This window comes from Neovison vison, chromosome 2, assembly GCF_020171115.1.
Source record: "Neovison vison isolate M4711 chromosome 2, ASM_NN_V1, whole genome shotgun sequence".
NCBI lineage: Eukaryota > Metazoa > Chordata > Mammalia > Carnivora > Mustelidae > Neogale > Neogale vison.
In genome coordinates, this window is record NC_058092.1 from 183,746,167 (window position 1) to 183,766,472 (window position 20,306).

The 20,306-nt window shown below is 54.1% G+C and overlaps 1 protein-coding gene across 1 annotated transcript in view; it reads left to right on the forward strand.

Annotated features, from left to right (window-relative positions):
• Window positions 1-203: 203 nt before the first annotated feature.
• HK1 (hexokinase 1) overlaps window positions 204-20,306 on the forward strand; it is a 60,047-nt gene continuing 39,944 nt past the window's right edge. Inside the window, exons 1-2 of the mRNA XM_044239668.1 lie at window positions 204-355; window positions 18,220-18,382. Of these exons, the coding sequence (XP_044095603.1) occupies window positions 293-355; window positions 18,220-18,382 (226 nt within the window). The 5' untranslated portion in view covers window positions 204-292. The remainder of the gene's footprint in view (window positions 356-18,219; window positions 18,383-20,306) is intronic.

The window sequence follows — 20,306 nt, forward strand, 5'->3', positions numbered from 1 at the left end:
CGCCGCGCCCCCCCGCCCGGGCCCGGACGCCGCCGCCCCGCGCTGCAGAGACGGGCGGCAGCCAATGGGCGCCGAGGAGGTGGGCCGGCTGGCGGCTGTCACCCGGCCGGGGACGGGAGCGCGGAGCCGGGGCGCGCGCGAGCCACCGCCTCCCGGGCCTTGGGGGTGGAGCCGTGGCTGGAGGAGGAGGAGGAGGAGCCGCAGAGCAGCCGCCCGAGGACCACGGCTCGCCCGGGCTGCGGAGCTCCGACGCCGGCCCCACGCCCGCCGCCTCGCGTCCGAGACCGTCAGCATGATCGCCGCGCAGCTCCTGGCCTATTACTTCACCGAGCTGAAGGATGACCAAGTCAAAAAGGTGCGCCCCCGCCCGCGCCGCCGCCCGGCGCTCTGCCCGCAGCGTTGCATTCCGGCATCCGCTCGCCGCCGCCTCCATCCTCCCGCGCCCAGCCTCCTCCAGGCCGGCACCGCTCGGACGGCAGGGCGGAGGGGAGGGGGGAAGCCTTCGCTCTTCGATTCTGCCCGGGATTTTGTGTGTGTTGGGGGGACGACCCCCGAGACGGGGCTGCTTGCTGCAGTGTCCTTGAGCTGGGCTGTGGATGTCAGATGGGCCCCCGGGCCACGCGGGGAGGCGCCTGAGCTGGGAGGGGGGGGGGGGACCGGTGGGTCGGTCCTCAAGGCCTCCTCGGAAGGTTCTGAGCGCCGTGGGCGGAGGAGTGATTACAGGGATGGTGGGGAGCTGAGCGCGCAGCAGGCGGGGGTGCCGGCTGGAGGCCGGGCATCCCATAGTCGGGGGTCCTCGCGGAGGACCCCAGGTGCCCGGAGAGGCTCTCACCCCTGTTCTGCCAGCTGTTGCGGCTGCTCCTCAGTCTGGGGACTGGGTGACCCACCCGGCTTCCCGGAACGGGGAGGGGTGCGGAGGCCACCGGAAACTTTGCTCATAGGCCTCAGGTCGGGAGCGGCATGTCTAAATGGAATTTTTTATTTCTCTACGTGACTGCTCTCTTAAACTGTAATTTCCAGCCAGGCCAGGGAGCTTAAATAAGAGACTGGTCTTTTGAGTCAGATAGAGGCCTTGACATGTATGCCTGCGACATGTGTGTACTCGCACTGGGACGCGTCTCCCTACCCTGAAGGGTTGCTGCCTTTGACATCCGTCTCGCAGAAAATACTGTCCACTGGCAGGTCTTAAAGGTGTATCTCTCCCCTAATGCCAGCCTTGCCACCGTGTTTTTAAGGAACAGCCTAGGCTGTGGGGAAAAGCAACCGTTTTATCAGTCGGAGGCCTGGCAGAGGCTCCTGAACCCCCCACACCCAGCATGGGTGACAGGACTGCTGGAGTAAGCTGGGATGCACAAACAAAGTGAGCCTGACTGTGGCGATCAGACTAGGGAAGTACCTACAGGTGAGAGGCGGGAGCCTAAAGCTTTGGAGTCACTCAGTTCTCTCCCCATCTATGTAGGACAGCCCTCTCTGGCCCTATAGGAAGTAGGCCTGCTGCGGGCCATGACCTCATCAAGGTCACCTGGTGAGTTAAGAGGCAGTGCCAGGGCGGGTCTCTCCCTCCCTCCACGGGGAACTTGGACCTCCTGGAAGTTAGCTGAGGGGGAGGTGCTGAGACCAAGGCCCTGGGGATGCTGCTTGGATCCTGGGTCCTGTGCTGCGTGGGGACCAAAGCAGGGCAGTTAGGAGACAGGCCTGGAAATCTGCCACCATCCCTCACAGCTAGAAGCAACAGTGACTCTGAGTTGACTGGCTGTGGGACTCCTGCTCCCTGCGGGGCAGTGCGGTGGAGCTTCCCCTGGCCACGGAGCTCAGGGAGCTGTGTCTGCCGCCATGTATCGTTCAGGCTGTCTCCAGGGGTGTTGTGTGCCGCTGACATTCTTCCCATTTCCAGTGGGGAAATGTACCGTGCAGATGAGTTAACGGTCCTTCCCCTGCACGTGGCATACACTGTAGTTCCAGACAGCAGACCAGTGGAGTGGGGGACCCAGAAGACTCTTCTAAGCTTCCACCATCCATACCCGTATCACCTGTGTGGCCTTCGGGGCCTACGCTGGGTTGAGGTTTGGACTGTACTCAGTAAGCATTGTTTCCTCAGGCACTCGGTGTTGACTGTGGCCTCCCTCGAATTCCATCATTCCATTGATCAGGCTCCTGGAGGCATCTGGGTGTGTGACTTCTGAATGTATTGGTCCTCCTCAAATCCCTTCTGCTCTGAGATTGGGATCCTGGCCTTCCCTCCCCACCCCTTCCTGGCCTCAGAACAGTGCTGGAGGAGGGTCTTGAGGCCAAAGCTTACATCATATGGTATTATTGGCCAAGGACAGTTTTAGGAACGAGATGGCTTTCTTGCACCCCAACGGAGACCATCTTAAACTGCTTTCTATAGGGTGTGTGTGTGTGTGTGTGTGTGTGCGCGCGTGTGTGCGTGCGCGTGCGTGCGCCTGCCAGAGGGATCACCTTTGTCTGCATGATGGGCTATGTGGCATTGCCCTCCATGGGTGTGGTCCCCAGGAAGCTTCCAGGGCCTCCTAAGAGCCTAGTGGACACTCTTAACAATGGCCTAGTCGGCTTTCCCCACCTCCACCCGTACAGAGCCTTGGGGACTGCATCTTCTCTCCTGGGCCTCCAGACTTGGTAGAGGGCAGCCCTTCCTACCCACCACTTACTGTGAAAAGGCTGGGTGGGGCTGTAGGACTCCAAACCCTGCTCTTCTTGCCTAAATCAGGCTCTACCTGCGACCCAGTGGGGACCCAATAGGGACCCAGCAAGGCTAGCCCCCGCTTGCCTATCCTGCCAGCGTGGGTAGCCATGATGATTCAGCCCTTCAGCCCTAGGCAGCCTCTTGTGCTCTAAAGACAGCCCCGGCCTCTCCCACTAGCATTCATTCATTTTCTTGCCTTCTGGCCTGGGGGTAGGAGGAAGGAAGACGGGGAGGTGTCAGGGAAGGTTTTTCCGGGATTGCTCAGGATACAGACGTGATCATGAAAAGAGTTCTCATTTCTCTCTCCATTGCCGGTGAGACATGTCACTAATTCAATCTTGTAAATATATCTGGGGTTGAAACAGGCCAAGGGCCTGGCTGCCTTGTGTGGAGCCCCATTTACCAGAGTGCATTTGCGTGCTGTTGGTTAATGGGGTGCTGGGAAAAGCGTGTCTTGGTGTTAGACTGAAATAAGTACAAGACATAGTTTCCTTTTACTCGCCTGGTGCTTTTAGCAGGAAAAGGAAGGCACGTGTGTGCTTGTGAAAGATTCCATTCATCAGAATCCCAGACATCTGCTAGTTCTGTAGCTAGAGGCTGGGTCCTTTGACCTCCAAGTAACTTTTAACAGGCCAGTCCTCTTGTCGGCTTCTTCCACTTGGCTTCGCCATGAAGAGCCTGGAGGAGGGAGATGGTGCGCATAGCGCTTTGTTTGGGAGAGGAGGAGGAGTCCAGCACGGTGAGAACTGGCCTCTTAAGGACTAGCTTCCCGGGGTGGCCAACTGGCCCAGTGGGTAAACCATGCTTCGCTCCATCTCAGGGTTGGGAGTTCGAGCCCCATGTTGTGTGTGAAGATTGCTTAGAAATGAAATCTTGGGGCGCCTGGGTGGCTCAGTCATTAAGTGTCTGCTCTTGGTTCCAGTCATGATCCCAGGGTTCTGGGATCGAGCCCCACATCGGGCTCCCTGCTTGGCAGGAAACCTGCTTCTCTCTCTCCCTTTCCCACTCCCCCTGCTTGTGTTCCCTCTCTTGCTGTGTCTCTCTCCGTGTCAAATAAATAAATAAGTATATAAAATCTAAAAAAAAAGAATAAAAACTAAAATCTTAAAAAAAAAAAAAAAAGTAAGTACTAAGCTTTCTTTCCTTCAAGTTTGTAAGAATGGCAACCAGTGGGTTCTCACTGAGTGGGATCCCCGTGACCCTGAGTAATCCCCATCAGCAGGTGAACAAACAGGTGTGATTTGTCCAAGAGCTGAACTCAGGAGTGCTTGCCCCAGGAAGGTGGGGGAGACTATGTTTGGCAGTTAAAGAGCTACCCATGGTTTATTTTCTCCCAGCCCATGTATTCCAGCTGCAACACCAAGCATTAATAAAATGCCCTTTTCTTATTGCCCAGAGGTGAGGGAGAGGAGAGATAGAAAGTTACGAAAAATACCTCAGATACCTTTTGATCTGCTGTTGTTACACAGATGTCCGGTTAGAGCCTCACTCCTTGGGTGATTCTTTATTTCATTATCCTTGTCCCTGCTACCGGGGATGTTCTCAGAGCTCCCCCTCCCCCCACCTTGAGAAGCCCCAACGCTTCGTTTGGTTTGATAATTTGGGACTGTCGTGAGGGAATAAACTGGGAAACCGGGTGGGTACGAGGGACTTTCACATCTGGCCGTGCTGCACTGTCCTCCCACACTCCTGCTGTTTTCTGGAAATGGCATGGGCAGCCTTATCCAGAAGAGACAGATTTGGTACTGTCTCTCCACCCATGCCTGCAGTCAGGGACTCCTGCGGGATGGAATTAGCCCCCAGAGTCGGCTCTGAGCGTGCCTGAGGGCGCCCCTGCCCCGGCCGACAAAGAGGCAGCCAGGCAGCTTCGAGGCCGGGAGGCAGCTGTGGCCAGGCTTCGGGCACCTGTTTGTTGATTTGTGGACCTTTAGAATCAAGTCCGCTCATGGCGACTCAGTAGTTTCTTTGGAAACGGTTGAGTCCTTTCTCATGTGCGGAGGGCTGTGCTAGGCTGGGGTGACGGGTATAAACTCGGTGTGAAATGCTCCCTACTCCCCTGGAGCATCACTAATGATTTGCTGTCTTGGAAGAAGTGCAGAGCACAGAAGGCTGTGAGAGCATAGGGCCAGTGGTCGGATCATGGGTGGGAACGTGCTAACTTAGGAGGGGCTTAAAGCCAGGCCCTAGGTGGGCAAATGGGTCTTAGACTTAAAACTTGGTGAGGGAGAGTCAGATGGATAGATCTCAAAATGTAGTTTTGCTTTCTCCTGAATGGCTTGTTATCGCTGAGCATCCCGGAACAGTTATGGCTGTCTTAGCAGGTATCGTGTGTGTGTGTGTGTGTGTGTGTGTCCCCACCTGTCGAACCATACACACGCGTATATTAACAAGCTTGTGTGTATGTATGCTTTCAAAAACCTCCGGTGAGGTTGTGAGGACAGGAAGTAGTAGTAGTATTCCTGAGTGTCCCAGAGCAGTGCACCCCCTTGCAATGCCTCCCTGGGCATCCCCCCCCACCATCACCCCCGTCTGCCCTTTATGCTGCAGACGAAAATCAGGAATTTTATTCCTCATTTAGAAACAGGCACTGGAGGTCCCATGGAGAGAGACATGACTTTCTCAAGGTCTTAAGACAATCTGGAATGGGCTCCAGTAGGCTCTTCTTACACCCTCTGCTTCTTCCCTCTAGGAGAAAAATCCATCCTTCTTGATTTTACTGATTTAACGTGGAATCTGTATTTTAATTCTCTCCCCCACAAGTCAATATGTAGGAGACACATTTTATTATGAAATATTCGAGGTGCATAAAAATGAGATTTGAGATCAGCATAACAAACACCTGTGTACCTACCACTCAGCCTGAGAAGTTACAGACATGGTTACAATTACATTAGAGACAGACTGAAAGCTCGGCTTTCCTGTCTTCTGTCCCATTCTGTGTCTCCCTCCAGAGAGCGCCGCAGTCCTGATGTAGATGTTTATTATTTCCGTGCATGTTTTTATGCCTTTATTACAGAGCATGTGTCTATAAGCAGTGTATAGTTTATAGTTACTTTATGTAGTTATAAGCTTTTGTAAATGATGTATCCTTTTGCAACTTGCCTTTTCTGCCTCAGCAGTCTGTCCTCAGGATTGCGCCACATCGATGCACACACCTGTGTTTCATCAATTTGGACTGCTGCATGCTCTCACTTTGTGCAAAACACCCCAGTTTAGGATTTATCTATTCTTTTGATGGGAATTTGGGTTTCTGATGTTTGAACTTAGAAACAGTGCCACTGTGATTCTCCTCACGCACGTCTCTAGAACACATGCGCGTTGCTCTGGGCGCGGGGCTGTCGATCTGGGCTGGAAGGGCTGGGTCGAAGAGTGTGTACATCTTCCCATTTTCCAGGTTTTGTCAAATTGCCATCCCCGGGGGTCCTGCCACTTCATACCCCCACCAGAAGTTTGTACAGGTTCCTGTCATCCCACACCAACCCTCGGGACAGTCAAACCTGTAACGTGTTTTAGTAGATAATTTTTTAAAAAAGATATTATGTATTTATTTGACAGAGAGAAAGAGAGCATAAGCACAGGGAGCAGCAGGCAGAAGGAAAGGGAGAAGCAGGCTCCCCGCTGAGCAGGGGGCCTGATGGGGGACTTGATCCTAGGACCCTGGGATCATGACCTGAGCTGAGGGCAGCCACTCAATGGACTGAGCCATCCAGGAGTCCCAAGTAGATAATTTTTAAAGAGTCTCTTTCTTCCCATTTGTTTCCATTCACATCACACACTTGACCTTAGTTTAAAATTAGCCATTTCCTCGTTTACTGCATGGAGCCGAGCCCTGGTGAGGTTGACAGGTCTGTGAGTGGCGCCAGCCCACTGACGGCTGCTGGGACCCGGGTGCACTCCGAGAAGGGGGAGTAGGTGCAGGGAAAGGCGGGGAGGGCTCTCTGAGCCCCCCTCCGCCCCCCGTGCTCCAGTGTGGGAATCCGTTGCACTTTTCCGGGAATTAAAGCATGCACGTGGGCTTTTGCCCACACAACCTCTCCCTTCCTGGGTGGAGCCAAGCCAGGCCTGGCTGTCTTATCAGCTGTCCAAATGTGGCTGGCCCTGTTAGAGGACGCTTAGGCCTGCAGCCTCTCTGACTATCGTCCCTAAAAGGAGAGGGTGGCCGTGCCCCACAGCAGGATGACTGAACCGCGAAGTGGGCAGCCCAGCCGTCTACAAACCGCGGTCCCTGCTTCTGGGCTGAAAGTGTTGGATCACGTTCATCTGATTCCAGGCTTGGTTACAGGCCACAGACGCTGACACTGGGAGGGGACCTTGGAGGGACACTGAATGCCGACTAGGGGCCTGTCTTTCCTCACACAGGTCTTATTTCATCATCAGGATTTCATCATGGAACGCCCGTCGCGTTCACTGCCGGGTACTGTGCAGAAAACATCACATCCCCACATCGCCCCTGTGCAGGGGTGCTGTTAGGATCTCCACTTTTGGATAAAGACCCTGAGGCTCAGCTAGGAAACAGCAGAAGAGCCAGCATTCAGACCCATCGAATGTGATGGCAGAGCCCCCATTATTTTTTTAGTTGAGGTATTAATACTCAGTGTAAAACTCACGATTTTAAAGTGTACCGAGTGACTTCAAGTACAGTCACGAGATTGTGCAGCCCTGACCGCGATCTGATTCCAGAACGTTTTCATCACTCCCAAAAGAAACCCCGTACCCATTAAGCAGACGGTCCCCATCCCACCCTCCTCCCAGCCCCTGGTGTCTATTAATCTATTTTCTATAAAAACGGATTTACCTCTTCCAGAGAGTTCACATAAATGGAATCCTGCAGTATGTAGCCTTTGTGTGTCTGGTCTGTCACTGAGGATTGTGTTTTCAGGGTTTGTCCGTGCCGTAGCATCGATCGGTCCTTTGCAGCTGAATAAAATGTAGTTGTATCCAGATTCCACAGTGTGTTTATATATTTGTCAGTTGATGGACATTGGGTTATTCCCACTTCGGAATAATGTTGCTGTGAACGTTTGTGTGCGTGTTTTTCCTGTGTGGACTTTTATTCCTCTTGGGCGTATGTGTAGGACTGGCGTTGCTGGGGGAACCCTTGTCTTTATCCACCTGGAGAAGGGCACTTCCTCCATTTAGAAGAGAGGAAACAGAGACCCCCCCCCCACCCCAGGGGGTGAAGTGACTTGCCAAAGACCACACAGTTCCTTAGTGATAGGGACAGGAACACTCCCTGGTCCCCGAACTCAGAAACCCATGTTCTTCCCACCATACTGCACCCAACCCTCCCTTTTCGTTGTTTAGGGAAACAGCCAGGGAGCTTGAAAGTTGAGGCAGAGCTGGGCACGGGACCTCCCCCCAGCCCGCAGGTTCCCCAGGCCTCTTTCTGTCCTTCCCCATCCTCCCCAACATGGGCACCTTGGCTTTGCTTGCCTCCTCCCCCCGTGCCCCTCTTCTCTTGCTCAGTGTTGACTGAACTCCCTCCCCTTGGGAAGGAAATTGGCCCAATAAAGTCATTTACAGTGAAATGTTAGAAATGTCCCATGTTTCAAATTTCCCCCTGTACCCTGTCTTCCTCCCCCATCCTTGTTTGCATTTAAAAGAGGGCCCCCACCAAGGGCCATGCCTAACCTTCCAGAAGAACCCGTAATGCAAGAACCCGTAATGCTTTTATAATGCACAGTCCTGCAGATTGTTGGCACCTGCAGCTTCTGCCCAGCCGCACTTTGAGCAGCTTGTTTCCTTGATTGGGGTTTGCCTTCAGCCCTGTTATTCGATCTGCCCTCGTTTCTCTGGTGTCTCCCGGTGCCTTCTCTGATGTCTCTCTGGGTGGGTGGGACCAGTGGAGCAGGAGACCCAGGCCACTGTCGTAAAGGCACCACCTCACCTTTGCAGGGATCTTTTCTGTTTGCGACATACTCTAACGGGCTTGGTTTAGTCGAGTCCTTCCAGGCAGCTTGGATGTAGGCATTTCTTCCTGCCTTTTACACATGCGGCCGATGAACCTCAGGAAGTGAAATTGACCTGATCTGTGTGGCGGCAAAGCAGTAGGACGAGCTCGGGGATTGCAGGCCCGTCTGTCTGACACTGGTGGGCAGATCTGGCTGCACCTGCGGAACCCGGACCGCGGTCCCAGGCTGCATACGTGGCCACAGCCGGCATTAGAAACCATCACCCAGGCCTCCCAAAATGGGGGTGCTGAGCTGTGCTGTCCAGAACAGTAGCCGCTGGCCACACGTGACTACTGGGCACTTGAAATGTGGTGAGTCTGATTAGAGTCTGCTAGTAGGTGTCAGGTATGCACAGGATTTCAAAGACTTTGTATGACAAGAAGATACATAAAGTATCTCATTAGCAATTTAAAAAGCATAATAATATTTTGGCTATATTGGGTTAAGTACAATGTTATTAAAATTAATTTCACCTTTTTAAAAAAAACACGTGGCCACTAGAAAGTTTAAAATTACATATGTGGCTTTCATTATATTTCTGTTGGACAGAACTCTGCTGGACAGTGCATTTTATGGCTGAAGTTTGGGCAGAGGCACTCTGGCATTCAAAGTGGTGGGTTCGTAGGGATCCTTGGGCCTCAGTGTCCGCATCCAGAAGTCTGGGAGGCTAGAATCCATTCTATCTAACAGATTCTTCTAGCTTGAGCAGTATGGTGTTGGCCGGCGAGCTGTCTGGGCCTCAGTTTCGTTATTTGTCAGATGGGATGAATGATTCCTGCCTTGCCCTCTGCCCGTTTATCCAGCTAGAGAAGGGATGTGGAACCGCTTGGAGAGCACATGGAGCTGTAGGAATGCTGGGACACACCTGTTGGCACCCGAGAGGCACTTCGGTGGGGGGGAAAGTCATCTCTGGAGAGGAGGAAGAGTAATCCGGTGCCTGGAGCTCCTGCAGCCCTTATGAGGGCCAGCGGGCAGTTTTCTTTGTTGCTGTTCTGCTGGTGGAAGTGACTTGCCCCCAGTGATGGGGTGGGGCGGGGTAGCTGGAGGAGGCCTGAGGGCTTTGGGGTTCCAGCCCAGTCTACTCATACTACTGCGCCGTTTGCACCCCGGGGCATTAGGGTCTGGTTGTCTCAAAGTGAAAGCAGAACTGCCCTTTGGAGCCTCTCTTCTCTCTTGTCTGGAGGTGCCTGGGACTTTGGGAAGGGTGAGTCTGGAGGCTGGCTCCAGCCCAAGCCATGGACTCAGGCAGGCTGGGAATTAAGCCTGTTGTTCTTGCCCTGCCACATTCCAGGGCGGCTCTGTTCCTCTTGAGGCCTGTGGGTACCTCCTTTATTTTTAGCTAGTTCATTGTGACAGCTTTGTTCTCATCCTGGGCCGTAGCTTGGTCTCTCTCGCCAAGGAGAAAGTGTCTACTGTTGGGTATTAGTGGGTACTAAGGTCGTCAGGAGGCCCTTGGGCATGACCTCAAGGCCTTACACGGTTCTCCTAGCAAGAGGATTCTGGTCAGTCAGGGGAGGAGCGTCGAGTTTGGAGGCTCGAGCTGGAGTCACACCAGTTACTGGGTACATGGGGCTCCTCCCTTGATTTCGTGGCCCCAGCTTTTTCCTGTGTAAGATAGGGTCCCTACGCAAACGCCCCCCCCCCAACAGTTGTGCTGTTTGATGCACCCAGCACGGGCCCTGTCCCTGCTTAACATCTCCCTTCCCCAGACCTCAGTTTCTCATCGGGAACAGGGATCCCATTTTCCTCCTGGTTTGTTGTGAGTACACAGAAGTGTGTATGACTAATCTGTGGTGCCCAGCCCATGCTTGTTGAAAGGGAACTAGCAGTTCAGGAGCATAAATAAGATGGTCGGTAAGGGTGTAGAGCCCTGTCCTGTCCCTGGGCTGCCTGAGGGGATGAGCCTCCATAACGAGCCTGGGGAGAGGGAACCTCGCCTTGCTGGGTTTTAACATGCCGAGAGGTCCTGTTTGCTCTGGCGGGGTTCGCGCTCCAGTCTTGCGCTCGGGAGCCTCTAAAGTGGAATTTATTTTCCCAAACACATTTCCTCTGGAGGCTCTCAGGTATTAGCAGTCTCCGGCAGGCCTGGAGAGCGGAGTGAGAATCTCGGTTACCCGCAGGGCTCTGTGTCCTTCTGGGCCTCAGCCTTGAGACACAGATTGGGGGGCGGGGGGGGGCGGTTAGAGAACCAGAGAATGCCCAGAAGACTCTGTCCCTCCTGGAGAGGCTGTTGGCCTCACGCAGGTCCCCAGGAGGCTGAAGTGAGGGGCTGTTCTGGGAGAAGGGCTGGGCCATTCAGGGAAGAGGAGTCTCCGTCCTTATCTGAGCCAGCAAACCCTTCTGAAACCTCCCCGGCTAGGCGTCACCGGAGGCCTTCCCGCCCTGCGCCCAGCGGAGCAGGTGCCCAGCCCAGTGGCAAAGACACCCAGAGGGCTTTGTAGAGGACACAGAGGGCCTGGAAGGCATGGCCCCTGTCCCCTGGGCCCCTACAGACTAGCAGGAGGCACAGATAATCTGTTTGTTGCTGCAGCTCCTGGGAAAGGCTCTCATGCTGCCATGTGTCCCCCGGAGCACATTCATACCTACAGAGTGACCACTGAGGGCGGAGGGGATGTGGAGGAGAGCAGCAGCCGGTGTTGGGCGGGGCCGGTCATGGCATGCCGCTCCGAGGAGGTGAGTATGGAGGTGGACTTTGGGAGAAAGGAGGAGTGAGGCATGGAGAGGGCCTTTGCAGACTGAACCAGCAGAGCGGATGGTGGTCTGTGAGGAAGGGCCTCTGGGGGTGAAGAACCACTGTAGGACCCCAGGCTGCCTGAGGGAAGGCAGGCTGCTGCTGGGGTGATGAGTCCTCTGGGGGACTCCGCAGGGCAAGAACGTCTCTTCTTGTGGCCACGAGGAGCTGAGCAGGAGCTGCCTGCCCAGTTGCCAAGACCAGGACAGAAACACAGGTTCCCTAGGCTGCCATCCATAGCTTGAGGTGGGGCTGGGCACTGAGGAGCCTGGGCATGTGGGAGGAGGGGCTAGGATCTTGCTGAGGGGCAGAAGGTGGGGGGTGGGTGGGTGGGGGGCGCTGTTAGGCTCAAACACACCCTACCTGGCCTGCATCCTCCTTGGCCTGAGCAAGAAAGCTTACAGAGGAAGCAGCACAGGAGCGGGACAGGGAACTTGGTGCCTACCCCAGTTCTCTTGCTGGCCAGTGGTCATCTTGGCCGTTTGAGGAACCTCCTGGGCCTCTGATTTTTCCTTGGGGCATTGAAAGCGATGGCACCTGCCCTGAGTTTTTCGACAGGGTAGTTTGAGGACCACTATGAAAGTGGCGGGCACAGTAGAGAGGCCTTTATAAAACTGAAGCCATGTGAACGCACCCACCCACATTACACATGACAAAACTGAGGTGCCTACAGGATAGCAAAGCCAGAGGCAGACACGGGTGTCCACGTTACCCTGTCCATGCCTCATCACTGAGCCAGGCAGGGTCCTGAGGAAATCCAAGGGTGGCTCTTAGTGCGAGTCTTAAAGGCAGGTTCTGGAGGAATAGGAAGGTGGGCTTAAGCTTTGAAGGAACAAGTGTTTATAATTCCATCCCCCCCCCCCACACCCAGGTATGATTCCTTTTTGGAAAATGAAAAAGGAAAAATGAAATAAAAAAGGCAAGGTCTGTATGTATGAGTGTTTAGGTAGAAAAACCGTCTTAGTCCATAAAACTCTTAGCTCTTCTCTGGGAAGACTAGGAGAAGAACTTATACTTTTTACTTTAATGCATTTTTGTGTTGTGTGAATTTTTTAAATAATAAGTGTATAATGCTTGTTGTGACCATAACTTAACTGATAGTTTTAAAAAAAAAAACAACTAATAAAACAGTACAGTGTTTCAGAGGAATTTTACCAGTCTTTAATTTGAGTGGTTTTGGGCATATGGCCACGCTACCTTCAGTGGTCTTTTCTGTAGAATGGGGCAGTAATATTTGGTAATCAGTGCATTTCTCCTAGGTATCTAGATGAAAGGAATTAAGGACCCATGACTGTTGGTAAGCCAGGACATGGAGGGAGATGACCTCCCTTTTGGTCCTTTAGATGGGAGGGTGGGAAATGTTATTTGATGTTTACCTTGTTCTTGGCACATTCTTAAAATTCTCCCAGTAGCTTCCTGAGGTGAAGGCATTATTATCCCCTTTCATGGAGGAAGGCAAGACTCAGCCAGGTTAAGTAACTTGTCCAAAGTCACACAACTACTGAATGGCAGATCCGAGGTTCAAATCTCGTGCTCTTCCACCCCGTTCCATGTTCTTTTCAAGGTGTATGGCGAAGCCCAACACGAGGGCCTAGAAGACTTGAACTCTAGACCCTGCTGTTGCTTCCAGACCATGAGAGCTAGTGTGAGTCATGGGTCTGTGTTTCCTCGACTCTGAAATGGGGATGAGGCTGTCCTTCCTGCCTCTGTCCCCAGGTCATGGTGGTGGAAGCTAATGTTACTCGTGCCTACCTCATGCCATGGCGTCCATGAGCTCCTGTCATCTCTTTTTGCAACATCCACACGGGACAACGTGTGTGACAGTCCTGTGTAAAAAGGGCAAAGCCCTCAGCAGATTCAAACTATTATCCAAGTGATACTCATCACCCGGCCCGTTCTCTCCTGAGTCAACCTCGCTAAGAAAGAGAAGTGAATCTGATGTTGAAATCTCTGTCCTGACCTGAGGCAAGAGTTTTCTTAACCCTGCACTGCCCGCCCCGCACTGTGGAGCATCTCCCATGGAAAGTTCACTCGGGAGGCGGGTGCCAGACACCTGCAGTTGCCCCAGCTGCCCTGCCTTGTTCTTGGTCCTCAGGGGAGAGCAGAGGACGGAAGGAGTGAAAAATGTCCCCAGCCATGTCCCCATCCACAGAGGGGGTCAAAATGCCCAGGTCACCAGGGGTGACTCTGCCTCCTGGCCACAAGGGCGTGTTCCCTCGGGCCTGTCCTGTCTTGAATTGGTATTTTGTGCATGTTCTGTTGGGAGCAAGAGGTGGGGCCAAGGTCAGATGCAGAGATGTGTGAGTGCAGCCCGGTGTGGGGCCCCTGGGTTCTCTCATTAGCCAGACAGCTCTGAGCAGAGAAGCTTGGTAGGGGGCCGTGCTCTCTCTTCCCATATCTCCTCCTGTCTCTGCCATGGTCCAGCTTCCCGAGCAGCTAGGAGCTTCCAGGCCTCCTTGGTCCACAAGAGGGACCATCCAGGACAAGGATTTGCACAGTATTAGGGCCCCTTCCCTTCAGTGGATGGTGAAAGGTGCCTGGAGCCGTGACTAGGGTCTTTCTCAGTCTCGGGCAAGAGTCTGTGGGACCCGGGCAAGAGCCGGGCGATGTCCAGGAGTCTGGCATCTCCCCATTTCCTTCATAGTCCGACCAGAGTCCTGCATGCATGTGTCAGACACCACGGGCGAGAGGGAGCACTCTGGGACCCCCAGGGTTCCTGTCACTGCTTCGTGGGAGCCTCTGGCCTATGACAGACCATCCAAACACTGAGGCTGGCGGCTTGCAGCCTCTGGAGGTGCTATGCCATGGCCTCCTGTCGCCAAAACATAGAGGGGAGAGGGTTGGAGGCATAGGAGGGGGTTTTTGAGCATTGGCGTGTGGCCAGAGCCACCGAGCAGCAGTGGTGTGTGCACATGGCCGAAGGGGGAGGGATGCGGGGAGGAGGGGCCCGATCTGGAGATGCCGTGGAGCGGGAATAGAGACAGAGAAGTTGGAAAGACCACAGACTCTGGCCAAGCACCTGAAGACCAGAAGTTGGCCTTTCTCAGGTCTGCCTCCCTCTGCTGTCCTCTGCTCCTGGGCTCCTGGCCCCACCCAAGGATTGGCCGCTCTCTTGCTGCATTTCTTGTGGGGCACAGCCCCAGCGAGACCCAGAGCACGTGGACAGGCGGGATTGGCCTGACACCTGTCCTCCTTCCTGCCACCCATGACCCAGTCGTCCTTCCCAGGTGGATGGGGCAGTGTAGCCTGCTGCTAGGCAGGGCCAGTCTGAACAAAGGGAGTGAGGCCTCTGGTTCAGTGAGGCGCTGGGCACTCTGGGTCCCTGGGGACTGTTCCACAAGTGTCTCCTGATGTGGGCTTTGCTCCAGTGTCTCCTGCGCTGCTTAAAGGGGCCTGGTCTATGTGCCGTGGACCCGCTGAGGCCTGCACTGGGCACTGCTTGGCTCTCCAGCCCACCCCCCGCCCAGCATCTGTGCTGGTTCAGAGGCCCCTCCTGAGCTCCCGAGGACCAGCGGAAAGGGCTCCCCTTGCTTACTCTCATTCACATGACGTCCAGGAGGCCTCAGGCCCAGTTCCCACTCTGCCCCAACTTAAACCTTCTTTTTGGATCCTGTTTCCACATCTCTCCAGAGAGGGATTGTCCCACATAATGATTCATGAGCTTGAACCAGAGGAGGAAAGCCTCCTTTCCATAGATGCTCAGGGGCTGGCTTGTCTTCTGTGTCCCCGGCCTGCTTCCTCCTTTGAGCTTCTAGGCTCTTTTTGGGTCTCGGATCTGTGTCCCTGTACTAACCTGCACTTTGAGTCAGGGGGAAGGATGGCTGTGGAGCTGCAGGGAGCCTTGGCTTTTCTAGATGCTTCTTCCTGTCCAGCTAGAAAACCTCAGCAGCTTTACTTGGGCTTGGCTTCCACAGAATAGGGGAACTGGTCTTCTCTGAGGGATGGGAACGACTATAGGGAGCAAAGTCAGACTTGCAGGTATGAGACTTCAGTCTCCTGATGTGTCTTTGAACTAATCACTTTGCTTTGTGGAGCCTCAGTTTCTGCATCTGTAAAATGGGGCAAGAATTTGTCCCTGGTGGGGCTGTTTTGAAGGTTAAAGGACTTACTGGATATGAAAGTGCTCGATCTGCTGTGAGCCATAGGATAAATATAGAGTAGTAATTTAGCACTTAGTATCAATTAATTCCTCTTTTGTAGCAGGCATCCGGGTGAGTTCCTTTCCCTAGGGAACTCCCATGTTTTATCAGAGGAGATAGACCCATCCATAAATGCGGCATGGAGGGTGGGGAATGTGATCGGGGAAGCATGCCCCAAATGCGGGAGTAACAACGTGACGATTATCAATTAGTACCGGGTCTTGCCTCTGCTCACCCGTTCTCTCCCCAGCAGCCGGCTCGATCTTGTGGAAACACAGATCTCATTGTTGAATACTCCTGAAAGTCATCCCAAGGCCCACTGTACTTGGGATCAAGTCTAAATTTGTTAACGTGCATTACAGGATCCTACACAATTTAGCTGCTCTCGGTCTTTTTAATTGCCTCACTTTTTACACTGTGCTCAATTCATATTGGATTTCTTTCTGTTCCTTGCACAAACTACCCCTCCCCCCCACCTCACCATCGGCCTTCACACATGCTCTTGACTGTGCCTGGATACACGCTCTGACATCACGCCCCCGGGAAGCCTTCTCAGTAGACTCCCTCTCCTGGCACTGCTCACACCCTTGTTTCGTGACTGCCTCCCCCCTGCCAGACGGTGGGCACCATGGCAGCAAGTTCTGCTCGTCTGGTGCCAGCCTTGGGGGTAGAATAGAGCGGAGTGTGTCTTCTCCTGGGGCCGTGATTCTGGCAATTTCTACTTGAGCTCTTGGTGGTTTCTGATTGCTCTTCTCTGTAGGGCTTTATTACAGGGGGTAATGGGAAAGGTGGTTGTGGAAGGAGAGCTTGGGGGTGGGGCAGGCTTTTCTCTGGCCACAGAGGACACTGGGGGACTCCTGCCAATGGGCTGATGGTTTGTGAGACAGGAGACAGGCAGGACTTGGGGGAGCACAAGGCATGGAGGCCAGAGTGAGAAGAAAGGTGCCCCAGCTCAAAATATGCAGAAAAGACCTAGGGCTGGGGACTCTGTGTCCTTGAGTCAGGACATTTCCAGCCACCCTGCAAAGTGAGCCTGAGATTTGCATTCTCAGAAGCAAATAAGCATCAAGGTCTTTGCAACCTCATTGGGTCATAAATCTCTCTCTCCATCCACCGGGAGCCTTCCGTGTGCAAGACTGCGTGCAGGGCACTGGGTGGGGGAGGGGGGGGTCAAGGTGAACGGAGCAATTGCTGGAATAGGGGACTGGGGCAGAAAGCTGTGATCCAGGCTCTCCCATGCAGAGAGATCAGTGCTGAATGAGGGATCCTCTCCAGCCTGAGGAGCTCCGACACCCGCAGGAGAAGGAGAGGTTTGATCTGAACCTGGAAGGGGAGGGGAGATCTGGAGAACTGGGAGGAGAAGGAAGAGCTTTACGGTGCAAAAGCCTGGGGACCCACCGGAATAGTCGAGGTGTTTGGGCCTGAGTTCAGAGAGCTCGAAGCCACACCTGGAGAGGGTTGGCGCCTTGGACGTGGAAGACATGCAAGGCTTTGAGCAAGGGAAAGAATGAGCGGGGTTGACTTTACCAAGGAGACCATGGCAGTGGGGTACCAGATGGGATGGAAGGGGGTGAGGTTGAAGATGGAAAACCATTCCGGTGAGTGACTGAGGAGCCTCAGGAAAGAGGAATGAGAAGTCCAGGCACGTGGCTGTTGGGGCTTCCTGAGCCGAAGAGAAGCAAAAAGAATGAGTGGAGAGACAAGAGGACTTAGAGCCCGGGTACACAGGAGGTGCCCAATAAATACTTTCGGAGAGAGTAAATGGGAACACACTATGAATGAAGATTAGCCAGCGACAGTCCGAGGGGTCTGGCAGTTAGAAGCCTTGGAACCCCGAGGAGAATGGGGAGCCCAGGGGAGCAGCAGATTGGGTCAGTACTTGGGATGACGAGAGTGTGGGCATGTCAGCCCCGGCCCCTGTGTCGGGGATCCTGGGGGCTGTCCCCATACCTTCTGGGGATGGTGGGGTTCAGGTCTGCCTGCTCTTGGGCCTGCCACTCCATGTTCTGAAGGATTCCAGCCTTTTGGCCACTATTTCTGCCTACCAAGAAATCGTGCCCAAGGAATCCCCCCAGCACCACTGTCTCACGTTAACACCGATGGCTCAAGTTTCTTAAGCACTTCATGTGTTCTAACTGCTTCTCGGTCTCAACTGATCTTAAAACTCCCAACTCTATGAGTTAGGTCCTGTTTATCCAGTCTGTTTCCCAGTTAAGGAAGCTGAAATTCACATAGCTGTGAAGTGATGGTGCGGGGAGTGGAAGCCCACGTGGCCAGCTCTGGCACCCTCGTTCTTAGCCTCTGTGACACTGCCGTCCATCTGCGGGTGAGCCGGCCACTTCTCACAGCGGAAGGGAATCGTGGGTAGGCTTAGGGCACCTGTGGTGCGTGCTTGGGGATCAAAGGGCAACTTCCGTGGAGCATTCAAGGATTGGAAAGGATTGGAGCTACCTGGTTCATTTTGCAGGATGAAATGGGGCTTGGACCATTTACAAGACTGCTCTGAGGGACACGGCTGATGGCATTTGTGTGACTGCCCATCCTGTCGTGTGGTGTGTCCGAACTTGTGGGAGCTGGATGGCCCTACACAGGCGGGCACCTCGCCCTTGCCCTGTCCCTCCCCAGCCCGGTTCAAGCTGAAATGACCTCCTTCAGGCTTCACCTCACTTGCCTGCCTTCTTATCCTTCCCCCAGATTGACAAATATCTCTATGCCATGCGGCTCTCCGATGAAACTCTGATAGATATCATGACTCGTTTCAAGAAGGAGATGAAGAATGGCCTCTCCCGGGATTTTAATCCAACAGCCACAGTCAAGATGTTGCCGACGTTTGTAAGGTCCATTCCCGATGGTTCAGGTGAGTCTCTCACCCAGAGATTGGGCTCCGAGAGCTGAATTCTCTGTGAAAACATCCTGTCTTCTGTCTTCACATTTGTTCATTTATTCCCTCACTCCTCCACCCATTCATCAATCCGTCTGTTCTCCCATCCGTCCATTCGTCCATCCGTCCATCCATCCATCCATCCAAATATGCCTGCTCAGTATCTACCATGTGCCAGGCATCGCAGCTACCACGGTTGGATAAGGCTGATCTGCCCTCACTGGACCGACTGTCTAATGACTAATGATAAAGAAGGATCGTGCGTCCCGACCTTATAGATGCTGTGTGTGTTGCTCTTATGTCTGTAGAATATGAAAAGCTCCAGAACAAATGAGTTCATTTTAGGAAAATCTCTTCATCAGGGCACCAAGACTTCCCTTCAGATAAGTAGCAATCCCAGGGGCCAGCTGGGTATTGGACTCAGAGGGGAGAGTCAAGTTCCCATCTAACAAAATGTTACAGGTGGGACGTGAAGGTAGCCTCTAGAGCAAATGGCAAAGGGAGGTAGAACTGGAGAAAAAAATTCTCCTGTAAGTGTGCATCTGTGTAAGTTCAGTGCCCCACAAAGGGGAGTTGGGGGCTCCGCGTGGATCATCAGTACCCCTTCCCCAGAGGAGCGGGCTTATTAGCTCCTGCTCTCGGCAGAGCGGAGGCTGAGAGGGCACAGCTCAGCAGGCTCGGTGGAGCCATTTTGTCTGACTGACCTGCAGCTAGTAGTTTGTGGCAGAGGAGGGTGCGGGGGGCGGGCGGGGGGAGTCCTCTGGTGGCCTCAGTGAAGCACCCTCCCAGGAACCCTGCTCGGAGGGGTGTTTTGTGCTCTGGACTGGGGTTCACCTGTTGCACATGAGAGGGAGGGAGATGATGGGGAGGTCCTGTTTCTCTCCGGTTGGGAGTCCACACCCTGAGAGCCTGGTCCTCACACCCCCCTGAGGTTTCTTCCCTGTTCTGGAGGCTTCCTTTCAAGCCTTCATTTGGAGCCTCTGGTACACAGCCTGCAGAACGGGTGTCAGGAAAACCGCGGTTGTTGGCGTACACGAAGGATGGGCAAGCACACGCTTGCTGGAGCGGACCGGCCGCGGTGGGAAGGTCCTGCCCTGTGTGCGGGCTCTCTAGAAGCCCCAGACGAGATCTGGACGCCGATGGAGGCCGTGTGCTCTGTTGGCTCTGTGGCGCAGGTGGGGTTTGGCGTTCGTCTCTCCCTGCTTCTTGACTGTTGGAAATCTGTTCCACTTCCCTCCTCCTGTGTTCCTTGAGGTCGTGGTTACCAGCAGTTTTAACGTTGTAATAATCACCCAAGAAATTCTGGTCCCTGGAGTGATGGGGCTGTGGTGTGCCCGGGGTTTTGTCCTGACGTCTCTGGCTTTGTGGTTCACTCCTGTTTTTTCCCAGCTCTGGGTGGTCCCGCATCTAGGAGCAGTGAGCCTTTCCAGGGTGAGCGGAGTTCTGTTGGAGACGCATGGCTTTGCCTGCTTCCGGCTAAGAGAAGGGGGAGGGGAGAAGTAATGGTGTGGGCAGCCCCTGGAGGGCCCCTCCTCTGGCTTGGCTGGGGGGAGCGCAGAGGGATACCTGATGCCCGCGGGGCACCTGATCCTATGGGACTGGCCCAGGGCTAACGTGTCCAAGGGCCATATGTCTATGCCAGGACCGTATGTCAGCTGGGGGTGCTTTCGTTTCCTCTTCCAGAAACCATTTGCAGAGCTGAGGGTCTCTAAGCGTGATCCAGCTGTACGAGTCATCTAGCCATTTACCCCCATTGGCTATTTTTCAAAATAAGGCCCAGCATTCAGACTCCCTGGGGAAAAACCCTCTGCAGCCCTCCCTCAGGCTTTCATAACACGTGCCAAGACACGGTAGGCCCTGAGCTGTCCCGCAGAAAAGAAATCTGTTGAACCTGGCGTAC